The sequence below is a fragment of the Phyllopteryx taeniolatus genome, chromosome 19, assembly GCF_024500385.1.
Source record: "Phyllopteryx taeniolatus isolate TA_2022b chromosome 19, UOR_Ptae_1.2, whole genome shotgun sequence".
In the NCBI taxonomy this organism is placed as follows: Eukaryota; Metazoa; Chordata; class Actinopteri; order Syngnathiformes; family Syngnathidae; genus Phyllopteryx; species Phyllopteryx taeniolatus.
This window is the reverse complement of record NC_084520.1, coordinates 16,557,245-16,574,311: the sequence shown is the minus strand read 5'-3', so window position 1 is coordinate 16,574,311 and position 17,067 is coordinate 16,557,245. Positions and strand designations below refer to the sequence as shown.

General features: G+C 45.3%; 2 protein-coding genes across 5 annotated transcripts in view; one reads left to right on the top strand and one right to left on the bottom strand.

The window, feature by feature from the left end:
- Positions 1–17,067, top strand: part of dock1 (dedicator of cytokinesis 1) — a 95,750-nt gene that overhangs the window by 41,570 nt on the left and 37,113 nt on the right. The gene's annotated exons all lie outside the window — the stretch shown is intronic.
- The window catches only part of LOC133468910 (inhibitory synaptic factor 2A), a 31,176-nt gene that overhangs the window by 12,620 nt on the left and 1,489 nt on the right, over positions 1–17,067 (bottom strand). The window contains exons 2-3 of the mRNA XM_061755233.1: positions 8,215–9,313; positions 3,337–3,408 (exon numbers count right to left, since the gene is read on the bottom strand). Coding sequence (XP_061611217.1) covers positions 3,337–3,408; positions 8,215–9,308 — 1,166 coding nt within the window. The 5' untranslated portion in view covers positions 9,309–9,313. The remainder of the gene's footprint in view (positions 1–3,336; positions 3,409–8,214; positions 9,314–17,067) is intronic.

The following is a 17,067-nucleotide window of genomic DNA, read 5'->3' as shown; positions in this document are numbered from 1 at the left end:
GTACGACCGGGTACACTCGTTACCGTGGCGACGGCAACAAGAGTGGAGCGAGCCAACCGTATTATAAGGACAAAATGGGGAAAAACCTGCGTTGGTGGTCACCGGTGCTCAGGACAGGAGAGGCGCTTGAGGTATATTCCCGTACTTTTAATACGATACGGCTCACAAGCAGGCAATAAAATGTTATGTAGCCTAGCAAGCTAGTGGTAGCACGAATATAATTGTTTGAGCAATTAAGTACACAAGTATATACAGTATATGAACAGGTCATTTAAATAGACACATTCCTCCATCTTGTGATCGGATCGGTGATCGGTTATCGTTTTTTTAAACTCGCTGATCGGCCCCGAAAATCCTGATTGTGTAAAGCCTAATAACAAAATGATTGTATTTACTCCGGTCCAATTACGATGTGATAGGATTCACTCCAGTTATGATGCATTGTGTGTCCCCTGATTACAAGGCATTTGAGTCAATGTATATGATTCATCCGATTATGATATGATTCAGTCCAGTTACGATGCAAGACGATTCCCTTCAATGATGATACGATGTACTTCAGTTCGGATAAACTGTGAGTAACTCCAATTATGATACAATTCAGTTTGATTACGATGCATTGTCAGTCACTTCAATTACGATATGATTCTGGCCAATTATAAGATGGTATGATTCAGTCGAATTACGGTGCAATATTATTCATTCCAATTACGATCCGATTTACTCCTGTTACAATACATTGCGAGTCACTCCAATTACGATGGAATTTAGTCCATTCACAATCCAAATTCGTAATACCAATTGACTTCAATTCCTTTTTCTTTAACGTGGCTATTTTGCTACCTGCTGCCCCATTTATTTTGTTTCAATATGCTGCAAAGAGTCAAAATGGAGACAATTGTTGTTCCTTTCTTTAAACTGGATGTATCAGCTTGTTGTTCTCCTGTATTTTTGTATTTACTTATGCCCAATCATACCAATTATCAGCATTATAGACAAAATATTGCGATATTGAATTGTGCCTTACTCCGCTTCTTTGAGCGTTCTGGGTAATGGTCACACACATAAAAGACTCACACTTATAAATCAATTTGTACGTTCCCATCGACCAAGAATATCAAAGAGGACACTCAGTATTGAGTCCAAGTTTTTAAGAGGAATTGTAATTTGTGCCCTCAGTAAAGGTTAGTAATGTTCTCCAGAGAGTCACAGTCTGTCTTTACTCAAGCAGACACAGCAGAGATGAAGAGTAAGAACACCGGAGGGAGCCAGGACATTACTTCCCCGGGCCCGAATCTCACAGATTTAACATGAAACACTGTACTGACTCATTTAATAACACCTCGCAAGCTTCCGTGTCACGAACTTGTCCAAAGTCATCATGTTGTTCTCTTGATGTGTCTTTCACATCAGCGCCGTAATCTGGCTTGCGTCGAATTGTCGTGCCAACACTTTCAAACTTCGTTCACCTCAGGGTAGAACGTGATTATTTTTTGCACGCGAGACTTACACACGAAAGTCTGACACCCCCAGCCCCACATTTCCTTTCAAGCCTTAGCTTTTTTTTTTAGTTCAGTCAGTGCTTGTTGAGAGGGAAAACAATGCTCACTCTAACCCCAATGCCAACTTCTAGCCCTGGCTCCCAATGGCAAAAGCAAACCCGTAGCTCCTAAACCTAAGCGCTAACTGTAATCCCAAGCACTAGCTCCTAAACGAAACCCCTACCCATAGCTCAGAATGCCAAGTGCTTAACCTAACATTTACCCTTAGCCCCTAATACCAACCCCTAATCCTAGCCCCTTACGCCATGCCCAGCCACTGGAATAAGCACTAACTCACCGCACTGAAATCCTGGTCCACTCATTTGTCACATCCCGTATCGATTATTGCAATGCCCTCCTCTCTGCTCTCCCTGCCAAACTCAGTAACATACTCCAAAGCTTCCATAACTCGGTTGCCCAGATCATCACCTGCACCAAATCATTTAACCACAATAACATCTGTTCTCATCCAACTTTACTGGCTCCCCGTACAATGCTGCATCCTCGACAAAAACCTTCTCCTCACCTACAAAGGTCTCCAAAACTCAGCCCCCTACTTACCTCAGCGAGCTGCTGCAGGAATACTTGTACACTCCCTCTTACACCGTCCGTTCAACCTCTGTTGCTCTCCTCACCACCCCCACCTTTCGCCTCAGCACCATGGGTGTCCGAGCCTTCAGCTGACTCCCTCACATTAAAAACCCAAATCAAAACTCATCCCTTCAAGCTCCCATAGTCATTCTAACCGGACACTTGCACTAACTTCCTTGTTGTGTTTCTGTGGTTGTCTGTTTTTGTTGTTGTTGTTGTTTTTCTTCATTGGTGCGGTTTTACTGTTTCTGCTGTTTTATTGATGCTTTTATTAATGTTTTACTTGCATTTGAACCCATACTTTGTAAGGTGGGTGATTTGAAAGATGCCTCTAAATAAAAAGAGTTATTATTAACTAGAGCGCCTAACCCCAAGCCCTAGCCACTTAACCAAACCCCAAATCCCACATTCTAATAACCCTCGACCCTGAACCTGAGAGCTAAGACTTACCTCTAAACTTATACCCAAACCCTAGCCTTCAAACAAAACCCCTAATCCTAGCCCCTGAACCTAAATGCCCTGCCTCTAAATGTAATCTCAAGACCTAGCTCCTAAACAAAACCCCTAAGGCCAAACCTCAACCTCAAAGCCAAATCCCCAACCATACCTCCTAACTTTAGCCCTATCCCATAAAGTCCTGAAACCAAACTTATAATGCTGGCCTACATCCCCAACCCCTAATGACAACCCTTTAACCCTTGCACCTAAAAATACCTACTGACCCTAGTCCCTAAACCAAATCCCGAACCCTAGCTCTTCATGCTAACCCAAACCGGTGTCACCTTAACAACATCTAACACTAACCTCCATCTGTTCAAGCATTCTTTTTTTCCAGTCAGTTCAGTCTGGGGCTTATTGCGAGGGGGGGGGGGGGGGAGAAGATTGAAATGACTATTTAGATGCAAAAGGCTGATTGAGTGAAACAACAGCGTCCACTAAAACTAGCTTCATTGATCACCTCTCAACGCCTGCTCTCTTCATTCTTCTGATGCTTTTTCACTATTTGGAGTCAAACGTCAGCCCAGTACGGAGCAATTCTCAGTACAGATGCCCAGATTGTGTCTCAGTCACTTTGTCTGGTAAAATGTTTCGAGAACACTAGCCTGTCCCTAACCTTAATGTTCCTCCACCTGCTCGTTCCACCTCAAGAAGAAATGACAGCGCATTTGTAGCCGCGTGTCTGTGAAGGGATTGTGCCACTGACCTGTAAATAATGCAAGCGCTGTTCCGGCATGTGTCGCAGTTGGCCATGTCCTGTCCGGTACGATAGGAGAGCCTGCGGGGGAGGGAGGGAGGAAGATGAGAGTTGTGAATGTGTCATTATTACAGGCCTTAATAAGCCGCTCCCGCTTTCTCACCGGTGTACGTCTGCTGCTCGTTAGCGCGCTGAGCGTCCGGCGAGCGAGAGTCGGCGCATTAGCCACGCTCCACTGATTGGGAGTGGAGGTGACTCTGTGGGCTGCGCTAAGAGGTAGCTTAATCAAAGCCTGACCACCCCATTGACAACATTAGCTCACAATTACACCCAACTCAGAAATGCACAGAAGTTAATTGTTTTTCACACTGTCAATTAATCTTTTTATTATTGTTCTTTATTAGAGGGGGGTTTAAATGTCAGGCCACAATTTGCCAAAGGCCCATTTGCTATGTTACTACTTTCTGTTTGGGCAATTCAATTCACTGTTTCAGTTCAAGATGTGTGATCGAGCGTCAACAACTCCTTCAACTGGCTGGAATTGACTTTCTATTGAAACCAAACTATTTGCTTGCAAGCAGCAGAGGTGCTGTTGATTTCGTCTCATCTCATTTTCTGTCTACAGACGATGTCATGAGCTATCATGTGACGTTAGGGTATGCCCAGTTAATTCAACACTTGCTACTGGAAACAGGATTTCAGAACATTCACTGAAAGAAGGCCCCCATCCCATTTGAAAATATATATCATAAAAATAAATAGTAACTCTGTCCCCACACAGTGGTACCTTGACTAACAACTTTAGTTTGTTCCATGACTAAGATTGCAATATACATCATTTCCCCCCATTGAAATTCATTGAAATGCTGTTAATCTGTTCCAGCCCCCACCCCCACACATAACAAATTTTTTTTGTTACATGTTCTAACAAAGAAAATAGCACTGTATTGGAAAATATGAATATAAAAAAACTCAATTTTAGCTCACAGCGCTTTTAACTTTGAAAAATTGTAAAGTGGAGCGCTCAAAAGTGGTGGGACCACTGTTGTTGATCAAAGAAATGCAAAACTTTTATGCTCCGAGCACATAATATCAGAAACAACATGATGATGGCTGATGGGATACATTGGGGACCTCTATGACCATAGGTTGCGAGTTTTTCTGTTGCCGGAAGGCACTACCTCTTGGATAATGACTGTCGAAAATGTACTTTATTTCATTTATTTTTCATTAGTTTCATTTTATAAATTGAATTTAGGCAAATGTTTCGAAATACTACCCAAAGGATTAAATCCTCTCACCAAAGCATCTGGTCGAGTCAAGAGTTATAGTAAGTTCTTGAGTCATCCGAAAGCAGACGTTTTGCCGTGGATAGCTGCCACGTGGCTTGCTTCTTACTTGTCAGTCCCTCTCGAAATTTCCTTCCATCTTTATTGAGTTTCCAAACTGGCATTCCCGTCGTATCAATATCCCATTACGTTCTATCCTGGGTGTCCTCCATGCACTGGGATTATTCAGTCATTGGGCAGCCCTCTGGGATAGACAAGTAGCCTGTGTTACTCATAATATTGAAAATGTGCAAATATGGATATTTATTAGGCCCTCTTGTTCCGACAAACGAATTGCCGTATTTTGAAGCCTCGACTTGCCCGAAAACTCACCAGTTTTTCAATTGTGTGTATCCTTGTGAAAAAGCGTGAGTAATTGATGAGCATCCAAAAAGGTTTGGCGTTGCAGTTCAAGATGGCAGTGAAGCTGATTTTTTTTTATGTCTATGGTTTGACTGAACGAAGCTCCTCCCCTCAGTTCAGCTGTTACTCGGTGAAATAGTGAACTGCGACTGTGCAGGGCATCAAGAATCGTTTTTGTCAACCCCTTCGCATATGTATTGCATGGAGGCTGACTATCTTCTGGCATTTGTGAGCTACCATTCTAGCCGAGGCCTCAAGTTCTCAATTGCCAACTCCACGTTTCTTGTTCTTTGGACCTCATAAACAACATTTTTTGATGCGTATGAAGCTCTTTGAGTACACTACAGGCTCTTTTCATCCTAAACCCACAAAGCACTTGTATTCTTCCCCACACTAGTACCCAGCCACAAAGATAGCTACCATTTTATGTGGGTTTAATGGGATGTTTCACTCGGAGCAGATGTAATATTCTGTTTTGAGCACTGCAGAAGGGGCTTACCTCCATTTTGTGTGTGTGTGTGTGTGTGTGTGTGTGTGTGTGTGTGCGAGGGAACCGAAGGTGTCTGAAAACTCTTAAATGGAATGTTCGACATTGCTGTTTGATGACCCCATCATCTTTTGCCGCTTTATTACCACGTCCGACGGATGTGTTAGCATTCACATTTAGCTCATCGTGTCTCCTAATCATTCTCGCTCCAAGGTGCTGCGCCAGTCAAAAAAGAAAAATTAAACACCTATCGTAAATTCCCCGCTCCTTATCTAATCCTTTTCCCGCCATATGCTCTGACAGATATTTCAGAGGTGTGGATGCCAGCGCGGTTATTTAACGCCGTCGCGGTCGGAGAACACGATGAGCTGAGGTGATGCGTTGCAATATTTTTGAGCATTAATTACAGGCGATATGTTGTGGAAAAGTGAGGGGTTTTTTTTTTTTATTGCTTGTTCACATATTTGGATCTCTGGAGCGCAAGTATATTTTAAGTTGTAGTTTTCTCCACCCATGGCTCGGCAGCTCCTTGGACGAAGGATTCAAACTGCACAAAACCATCATTTCAGAGGCAAACCTTAAGCAGAGCTGCAGAGTGGTTGGCTGCGCAGATTAGTTTTTAATAAACAACTCTTGAAAAGGGGGTTGAATAATGATGGAATAAGTAGAGAAATGTGGAGGACTTGCTGTACATTTGGAAAATGTCTCCATGTCATTGAAAAAGAGATTTTATGTGGGGAAAATTGGGAATTGAAATAATCCCTGAATGAGCTGAATGCTCGTCAACATTCACGCCATTCTGATTTTACTACTGCATTAGCGTAGGTAGTGACAGACGACGCCATGTTCCACGTTAAAATTCAAGTAATATCTTCGAAGGACCAGAAGAGCCACGCGTTACCCTGGATTCAGTCTTTCGTCGTCAAGGTAACACAGTGTGCGCTGTAGTTCTTGTTCCTTGGGTTATCTTTACCGAAGCAGACATTTTATTGTGACCTCCTGGTTGTCATTTCTGGGAAAAAATGGCACAATAGGTCCTCTTTAAAGACTAAGTAAGGTCGACTTTTTTTTTTTTTGTTGTAATATCAGCAATCAGGATACATCGAAATCCACGGGAACGCCCATTTCAACCCTGTCTCACACTGAGCTCATAAGACAAAATAAAGCCTGTGTTTAGCAGGCCTCCCCAGTGGGAGACTGAAAGCAAAGGTACCATTAGCCGTATATTTAGCATCCTGATTTTTCCACCATTAAAGGTCACCGCGCGGCTGGGCGTGAAGGCGTCATTAGACAGGACAGCTACGGGGCTCTGTGCTTTATTAAGTTGGTCTCGTCTTCATTGATGGCAAATTTGAACAAAGAGTGCAGGATTTCGAGAGCGCTTACGCTACATAACCACTGTCCAGTCAGTTTTTAATCAGATGTAATTATAGACACAGCTCGCCCGTAACCTGCAGGCACTTCTGTTTGCTTAGCAGCTGGATATTTGTGTAAGTAGTCTGGAGCAAATGTCACGCGACTAAAGTCTTTTTGCGCAACTTGCAGAAAAGCTAACATCGGAGACAAGACAAAGGTTCACCGCTGCTAAATGTTGCTTTGCGTGTCAAGGTCAATGGCCAGATTCAACACTGTTTACCCATTTTCTCTCACAAAACGTCCCAGAGATGAGAGATCGTACGCCGGTCAAAACGTTAAATCATTTGATTGCCCGGCCCCTCGCAATTCACTCCCATTTTGTTGGCCCTCTTTTCGTTCTTTCTTTTCCGATAAACAATCCTCTATTGTCCAGCAGCCTCGATGCTATCTGCCATTTATTAACTCGGTAGCCATTGGACAATAAATGGGTTTTTCAGATCTATGTGGGCAGACTTCAACAAGCCATCACTCGCACTTCCAGGTGGCAATAACTCGGATGACTCTATCAGTAAACAATTCCTTACACGTCAATTGACCCAAATTTGGGAAATGCCTTGATTTGATTTTGGCCTTCTTCTCTCTTGCTGTACTTTGAATGTGCAAAGTGTCAGTTGTAAAGATGTTAAGTGAGGTAAATTGCTTGGAAATGGAGACAGAATGCCGGCCTCAATTTACATTTCACTAGGTAAGTTGATTCCAAAATTGACATGGTGGAAATTCAGACGAACTGGAGTTAATGAGCTTTCAGGGAGTGGCTAATTAATTGATTTTTCTGTTTCCGAGCGTAATGGCGCAGACATGCTCTTTTGACGGTAAAATGGATTGCGTGCTGTAGAGTTGATGTTAGGAAGCAGGTCAGCCATTATGTTTTGCTAATTTACGCAAAGGCAACCCAACCGGACATTTTGTACGTAGCTGTGAGAAAATGCCTTCCACAAACCTGATGATGGATCAGGCTTGCAGTCTACTAGATCTTGCGATCGTGTCTGTACGACCGTTTACAACATCCACTCGATTTATCCTCCTCACGCAAACATTCTCATCGATTAATTTATATTTTTCTTACTGGAAATCAGGGAAGATTTGGGGTCTGTCTCGCGACGCAACCCCAAACAAAAAAGTTCAGGTCAGTGGTAGCGTTCTGCCACCAGGAAGTGCTGTACCCTGTTGCCTATTGTTTTGCAACCATTATGAAAAGATCTAAATTGATTGGTGTTAATTCATTCAACGTCATGATTTTCTCACTGGTCCATTGTAGCAAACAAAGTGTGAAGCTCATGGTGGCCCACTTACCCCTCTCTGTGGGCCTCCCCCTTCTCCAGTTCCTGGATCACCCCCAGCAGCACCTTGATGGTCTCCTGGCTGGAGCTGATGAGGTTCTCCATGGCTCGAAGCTGTGCTTTAACATCCCCGCCCTGATTCATAGGCACGATTTGCTTACAGGCCTCCTGGTCCGCCGCCCCCTGGGGGTCGACCACGGCGTGGCACTGCGGCCGCGCGGCGCAGCCTTGACCGGCCCGCGGCAAGATCTCGCTCTGCAGCCCGTTGAACTGCAGGCTTTTCTTGCGCTTGTGCCGTGCCGACAGACTATCCAGACACTCCACTTGCGTGAGGGAGTTCCACGCAATGGGCCCCGTCACCTTAGAGGCCCCGTCCGGCAGTGTTCGCGATCGGGACAAGCCCTCCTCCAGATCGAGCGGCTGCCTGTCTCTGTGTGGTAATCCCGCGCCGGCTTTGGAAGTTACACCGCAGAGCTCGTAGTCCGAGTTGGCGGGGCAGCTCGGCAGCAACGCTTCCTCGCACGGGCCGTCAGGTGCGGTGTGCTGCTCCACAGTGGCCGCGCGCTCATTAGTATGGAGCAGCGCTTTGGTCCGCCAAACTCGACTGCCCCCGCGGGCTCCCCCCTCCTCTGCCTCGTTGTCAAAACACCGCTGCGCCACTGGCGTCACCTCCACGACAAAGCCGTTATTCTGTCCTCTGTACGTTTCCACGGCCGCCACGTGCTTAAACGTGTGCCCTTTCTTTCGCTCGAAGGGGAACGTCTGGTAGCGCTTCTTCAGGTCGGGGGACGTCTGCACCCCGGTGCTGCGCGTGACATTGGGGATGGATCGGCGGGCAGGCACGGTCATGTACTTGCGGTACGCCGCCTTGTAAGAGAGAGGAGTCCCGTCCTTTGCCAGCTCCGCCTCCCTCTGCTCATTTTGCGCCTCGCAGATATCCTTGAAACGCACTTGCAGGGCCTTGTTCCGCTTTCTCACCTGTCGACTGGCGTCCAGAGAATACTTGACTTGCAGCGCCAGCGAGGCGGAGTGCAAGGGTGCCACCGCCGCCTCCGAGTCGGACTCGGAGTTGGTGAGCATGCATCTGCCGCCCTCCTTGCTCACCATGATTCCTAAGAGGCATGGAGAAAAATAGGGAGTCAATCGATGGTAATGTCGGGGCTTAGTCATAGAGCTTTGTGTCTTACATCTTCTTAAACTCAAGTAAAGGGGGATAAACCTGCATAAATATGGGAAAGATTACAGTTCATACACTTGCAATAGGATAGATTATTAAACTTCCTTCTGCTAATTCAATGTATTGACGTTAACCCCATAAGAGATCCTTTTAATCACTGTTTCCTAACAAATCTCACGTTACACCACCAAACAAAAATATCACAAAAAGTAGCTTTTTGAGTGCCTCGTTGTTCGCCGTGAGTGGCGGAAGAGTGTGGTATTAAAAAAAAAAAACCACCTTGTGACAGCCAGCACGTGGACAGGAGCCTCATGCGCGCGTGGCCGCTTTAGAGCGTGTCATCTTTAGAGACCCACGACGACCCGGTGGGATAATATTCCAACAACCAGAGGCTTTCAGCGGATACATTTTTGCGGCTCAAAAAAGTACAGGAAAGTTGCTAGTAACGTGTCGAATGGCACAAAATGTCCCTAGGATTTCCTCATTAAGTAAAAAAAATAAAAATAAATCCTGAGCCTTTGGTACTACCCAACTGTTAAAGCATTTGCTCTGAATAATCTGCCGGGATTTCTCTTTAATCCCATTCTGTGAAACCCCAAACTCCAATTTATTTATTTTTTTTCCCGTTAATCCATCAAGTCATCCAATCCCCTTAATGCTTGTTTCAGTAGCCCCCCCTTTTTTTCCCTCACCATTATGTGTTAGCATGACGCTAGCTGACTTTAAGGCAAAGTTAAATTCTTGTTTTAAATCCAGAATGTGTAATTCTCTTTGTTGTTGTATGCTTAGTTTAAGAGTCAACTTCCAAGTGGGAGTGGAAATAAAGTGCTTGAAGCTTCTTACGTTACCATCTGGTCAGCCATTAACTTCCACCACAGCCAATAGCGATTCCAATCTTTCTGTGCATCGTCTTGAGATGTTTACCATGCTGCTTTTTTCCCCGCAAATTTGCAAGCAGTAGACAATTGATAGTGAATCGCGAGTCGGATTTAATGCAGCTGCCCACACGCCACAAAACTCTACCCAACCTGAGAAGAAGGTCATAATTTAGCCTTCCGCAGGCTCCTTAACTCTTCCGCCTTGACGCAAACACAGTCTAATTTCTTGCCCGCTGATTTATAACTAGCAAACACTCGACAATCTCATATAGATGTTGAATCAGACGGCAATTATTTCCCCTCATCTTATCTTCCGTTGCCGCCGCGCTCTGTCAACAGGAAAAAGGCGTCCCATTTCAGTGCGCTCTGTTTATTTACCTGCGAGCCACAGGAGGAGCGTTTCGGTCCCTCGAACCCCTCTGTCACATTAGCTCTCCGGCTATTTATTGTTGAATAATGCATGAGGCGGGAAGCCATCTTTTTTTTTGTCTATCTTAACTATCTTATCCTCAGGCCGTAATAGCCGCTCTTAGCGAGTTTCTGTGCCATGTCCACAGTCTCCACGTTGCTGCAGGAGCTCGTTTCCTCGTCGCCCTCAGTCTTCCATCAGTTCAAATGTGTCTGGAATACTCCACCGTCTCCGCTTGACTGCAGTGCTCCATTTTCTGGCCACTAGTCAGTCTTGCCCTAATTAAAACGTGTCTCCTTATGGTGGCGTAAAAGAAATCCTCTCCAGTCTCCGCTTTGTTGCAGTGCTCCAATTTCTTGCTGGCGGTCAGATTCCCGTGAGTTAAAAATTGTAGAGTACACCGCTGTCTCCACTTTGCAGCACGCTGTTTTTCTTTCTTGGATGAACTGTCTCTCCTTGCTGTTGAAAAGTAACTACTCCACAGTCTCCACTTTGCTGCAGCAGATTATTTGTGCTGCTCTCAGCCTCCTCTCGCATGAAATGTTTCTGCTTTCTCCACTTTGCTGCAGCACTGTTGTTGCCCTCAGTCTCCTCTGGCATAAAATTATTCCACAGTCTCCTCTTGGGTAAAATGTGTCAAAGTTTGCTATTGGATATTTGTACAGAGAATCAAGAGAGTTATTAAGTACAGTCATGAACATTTTGGGGTCTTTTTTGGAGGCCGGTGCAGTTGTCTATGTAAACAAAGCAGGGATCCCAATAGGAGAAACTGAAAAATGCGAGGACCCGAGACTGTTCTGTATTTGTGTGCTCTCTCGTGGTCCGTCAATGACAATGTTTATTGAGTGCGTTTTGCATAAGGAGCCCCTTATTCCCCCCCCTACCCCCCACCCCCGATCACCACCACCCTGCTCTCCAAATGAGGTCACTGCTGTTCCGAATAGCAAGGCGCAGTGTTCAAGATTATGTACAGGGACAATTTCAAATGCCAAATGCGGAATAATCTGATAATTCAATATGAAATCAGTCAGTTTGCGTCTACTCCTTCCCGCACGTACTATATTGTGTGCTGCTTTTGTCTTTGATCTTTTTTTGCTGGTTAGGCATCACTGCGGGCTCTCAACGTACAAATCCGTGCCTTGGTTTGTGAGACCCCTCTTCATCCTACCCTCAAGACTCTTGGGGAAACAGCATGACTCATCATGCAAAGCGTCTTATTTCTCAGGCTGGCCCCCTTTTTCTTTATTGGGGGGTGGGGGCTACCTCTCGGGACTCTGGGCCTTTGCAGAGAGCGGCTGCTTCTCGGAGAGACGTTTCTTTACAAATCCGCGGCAAGGGAAATCCAGATTACCGCAGTAAAACAATTAATTACTCTGTAATGGGAATGGTATTTGTGCTGCGGGCACGTGCTAATTTAACGCGACACACCTTGAATTCAAATACAGCCGCCGGCCCAATGCTGACTCATTAGTTTTGCGCGTGACAGTCGTCGCCGTGGGTAGACATGTAAAGGGTTGAAATGTCAGCGCTAAGCTTACCCACCCTGAGGGGGGTTGAATGTTTGCCACATATTTTTTTTTTCTAATTTTGTCTTATGTCTCGCGCTCGCTCCATCGAAAGGGAAAATTCATTGTTGTGTGCAATGCAAAAAGCCCAGAATGAATTCAGCGCTGGAAAATGTGGCTGCACAAGTCAATGAGGGAGAAGCCATGCAAAGTGACTTTTTTCAAATGTTGAATTGACTAAAACAAAACGTATGAACAACAAATTCTATTTGACTATGATACTAAATGAAAGAGTCTCCGGCGCTTAACCCTGAGGCACACCATTATATGGACTGTAATGTTAGTTAGCAGTTTTGACGTCTTTCCCGTACTCAAGAAGTCGCCAGATTTTGCAGGCATCCTCTTGGAAGTTTGTTTCGTGTGACCACCCAAAATGGGCTCAATAGCACGAACGACCATTTTTTTTGAAAATTCAGCCCCAGAAATCAGCTTCACTTATTTATATGAAATGTGGTAAGCATACACAAAAAAAGTCTCAACAAGCCATGCCCGAAAAGACACTGGCAGTCAGCCATTCTTGTTTGAAGTGGCCATTTTACAGTCAATTTGGCAGTTTTCAGATCTGAGCTTGATCAAAACGTCCCGAGTGTGATGGTTGCTGAGGAGATTCATAGATGCTTCCTCGTGTAGAAACCGCCGACGGGAGTGAAGTGCGAGGGCCATTCGGTGGCTGCTTGTAGCTTTGATTCATGTTGTTTCTGCAATAAAGCCTGAGAAAATCCAGCCAAATCACGACGGCCTCGATCCCTCGACCCGCTGAGGAATTCCCACTTTCCTGCCGCAACAATTACAGCTGCTGCTGAGGCTGCCTGAACAAATGAGTGATGGAAGTTCTTTGTAATCCTGCTTTATCTACTCTTGTTCTGTCTTCCTCCTTTTTCCGCTCCTTTCCGAGCTCATAATTACGAATGGTTTACAAGTGTGTCGAAACGCCTTTGATCCCTTTCTAAACCCTTAACATACTCCTGACAGCAATAAAAACATAACTGTCATTTGACTTTTCCTAAACTTACCAAAATACACCAAAAATTCAAATATTTACAAATGTCATTCTTTAGCACAGATGCTACAATGTTTATGTAAAGTGAGGCTGTTCTGGGTCAATTTGCACATGGGCTGGTTACCGGTTTCAAAATAACCCTAAGTATAGATTGTAAAAGCAAATTTGGACATTGGAGGTTTCTGCCCTATAGTGACAGTATATCACTATAAGGCTGTCATCAAATGAATGTTTGCAGCCAGCTATAAGAGTTAACGTTTACTTGGGATGGTCTGACAGCCGGCAACGGTCAGTGTGTTTTACAGCCACTGATGGAACGTAACGCGCCGCCACTCTGCGGCCCGAATGATTGACTACAAAGGTCAGCGGCGAGGCACCGTCAGCCGAGCGGCGCTACGCCAAATCCTTTGTGAGTTTAACGCCAGCTTAATACCCTCAAGATTAAAAGGCGGCTGGAAATCACAGGATTTGAAGGGATTGTCTTTCTGGCGGTTGTCGCTCCAGCCGCCCAGCCGAGCTGTTGCCAGGCAGCATCATCAAGATCTTTTTCCGTGCTGCAGGCGAGGGCTACATATCAAAAGCGTTTGAAGGACACGCAAGCAAATGCCAGTCACCCTGCATATTGCAGGTCCTCGTCACTTATCAGCTAAACGCTTCAGATCAGATGCGGGTACTGGGTAATGGTGCCTGATTATGAGCTCATTTCCATACCTGGCGTGCCCCTCCCGGTTTGACGCGTGATGTCAGCAGATGGCAGGAAGTTGCTTTGTTCACTAACTCATGCAGTAGTAGTTCAGCAAAGCGAGTAGCTCTTGTCCAGACAAGTTGAGATGCCGAAACATTGTGTGGCTGCAGGATGTTCTAACGTGACTGGAAAGAGCGTATTGTTGTCCTGTTTAAATTCCCACAGGACCCCCCCCAACCTAAGTGGGAATGGAAAAAGACAAGTCCAGGGAAAAACAGGACAAGTGGGAGCCCACAGACTACTAAGTGCTTGCGCAGTGCACATTTCACTCAGGATTGCTTCCAAAAGGTATCCGCACTCCCAAGAATCCCTTGGATTTAGCCTACAGCACCAGAGGAAGCTCCAAAAAGATGCAATACCAACACTTTTCAGGCAACAGCGGGGACGTAAAGCGAGTAGCACCGCAGATACGGGAGCTTGAAAGCGTCGCAGAATGGCTGCGGCGAAACTCGAAGGACAAATTTGAAACCTGGTCAAATGGAGTCTCACCAAACACAAGATATGAAGCATCGCATTTAATTGACACAGTGACACGATTAACTATTTACCGAGAACATCCATTCAATTATATACTGATATTAGAGAATGTACAGAGTGTATGAAAAGAAGCTTGGACAATGGAGCCTGCTCGGGTGAATTCCCATGACATACATTTCGGTAAAGTCACAGTTACCCGCATTTCGGTGGAAAACTGACCAGTGGTTGTCAAAAAGTACTACTGAAATACATTTTTAGCTCTCAAGCGCCGCCACGGTGACCGACATAAAATGCTGTAGTGTGGTAAGTTTATTTAATATTGTAGGCCACTGTAACATTATGCACCATTTGATCATTAACGTTGCGCTTCAATATAGAAAAAAAAAATCATGTAATACACATAAAAAGTAAACATTTTACATTGTGGGGAGGAGCTGCATTTTGCTTGGCTTGTTATGCAAAGTCATATCTAACGGGAATGTAAAATGAGTTTGAAATTATGTTAAACTGTTTTGGGTATATTTACGCTTTAAACTATTGACTACTAATTTGTAATGTTTTTTTTTTTGGGGGGCGTCAATTACTCGCCGTTTTCGCTGTTCACAGCATGGCTCGGTCTGTATGCCATATCACTGTAATTTCCTAAATAAACTGTTATTCTCGTTTCTTTCCGTGTTGCCGCTGTCTGATTTCTCTGCTTGTGTAGTTGTTTACACGCATTTTGTAATCCCGGCGATATCGGATATGCAAATAGTCAGTCCCAAAAACAAATACAGGCGCTAACTTTGATTTTGGCCCTGCAGTCAGTTGAGATAACATAGCGCTATCTGTTCCGTTCAATTGCGTTTATGGCCTTCCACTTGTGTGCATTACAGTAGAAACTTCCGTCCTCAGACGAGACTGCTGCCTTTGAGCAAAGAATTCTCCGACTGAATCCCCTCTGAGTGGAATTTTCTTTACTTTGCCACACTCCCTATGCTTTGCCGTGTTTATTGTGCGCTTTCCCCCGCAACCAGGTGTGCTGCCGCTTCTTCTTCTTCTTCTTCTTCTTCTTCTAGGATTTCCCCGTGCAGCATCTAATCCAGATCTTGCAGAAGATGTTGCGGAGGCTGCCCTGCTAATCAGAATGTATTGCATCGACTTGCTCTCCCGCGCGGAAAGATTTTCCAGTTTCCGGCGTAGTATCCGAAACAGAACCCAGGGATAACAGAAGGCTGTGACCATAGTGTGAAGTTTAACAGCTGAGACTCGCTGCCTCGTTTGTGTCGAAAGTGTTTCGAGCTGCTTCCACATTCCGTTCCCCGTCAATTAGTGTAAAAGTAGGGCCGGGATTTGTTCGGCTGTGCCCTTCAGACAGAGCTCGTCCACGTTAGGCATTGCGCGTCCACGCAGCTGACGCAGGTTGCTCCAGTCGCATTAAAAGATGCGTGGCAACGTCAACAATTGTTTTCAACTCAGTGTGGGTCTTCCCCTTGTTAATGTTAAGCGACCATTTTGGGACGGGTGGTTGAAGTCAACCTGCGTATTTGCCAGCTTCCGCCATAGTAGCTGAAGCGGAACCTACGGACATTGGGGAAACTGCGACATTGCGACACACATCATTTTGTCTCCCCTCTGAGGAGATTCTACTCCTTACTAACAGACAAATGCCACGTTAGTTAAATATAGATTCTCCTCCATTGTTTATTGGCTTGTCTCGATGCCCCTCGGAAAACCGACCTCCCGAAACCAACCGGTACTGGGCAGTCTCCGACAAACTCCAAAACCATTTTTAAAAAGTCTTCCCAGAAAAGTCCTTTTTGCACTCGACTCACACATTTTCGAGTGAGTCATCCTCTCGGTTTTCTCTTGACGAATGGAGTCGAATGGCTGTCCTTTTCAAGCTGCGGGTCACCGTGCGTGCTTGGCCCTCTTGAGAGGCAACCGGGAGGTTAAAGATAGACTCTCCAGTGACAGACAAATGGCGGCGTGTCATTTCGACACGGGGAGACATCCTATTTTCATCCCGTACTCTACAATTTGGGATCAGGGTGCAGCCGTGTCTATCCGAGATGCAATAACCCTCATCTTCGTCGCTCTGTGGGGAATCTCGGGGAAGATGCGATCACATCAAGAGCTGAGTGGAGGAGTGAAGCGTCAGTGAAGGGTAGTCACAATTCTCCGTCCGCAGCATCCGCAAACCCCCTCCCCCTTTGTTATCCATCTACACAGAGTTCCATCCGCTTCGGCAACAGTCCCCTGTAATCGGCCGTTTCGATAGCTCAACTTTCCACATATTCCGTATGTTCATCACCAAAATCGGGAACTTCAGTCATCAACCCCGCTACCATACATTCGCCGTCCATTAGTTGGTTTGTCGATCGGTCTGTTGGTCACTTGATTCGTTATTCGATTGGTAAGGCGGTTTGTCAGTTGTAAAAGTTATCTGGTTGATAAGTCAGTCCGTTTGTGAATTGGTCAGTTTGGTCTTTCTGTCAATCGGTTCTTTGGTTGCTTATTTTATTGGAGAGTCGGTTTGTCGATTAGTTAGTCGGTCGGTTGGTTGGTCAGTCTGTTACTTGGCTCTTGGATTGGTAAATTAGTCAGTCGGTCGATCTGTGGGTCCCTCGGTTTGT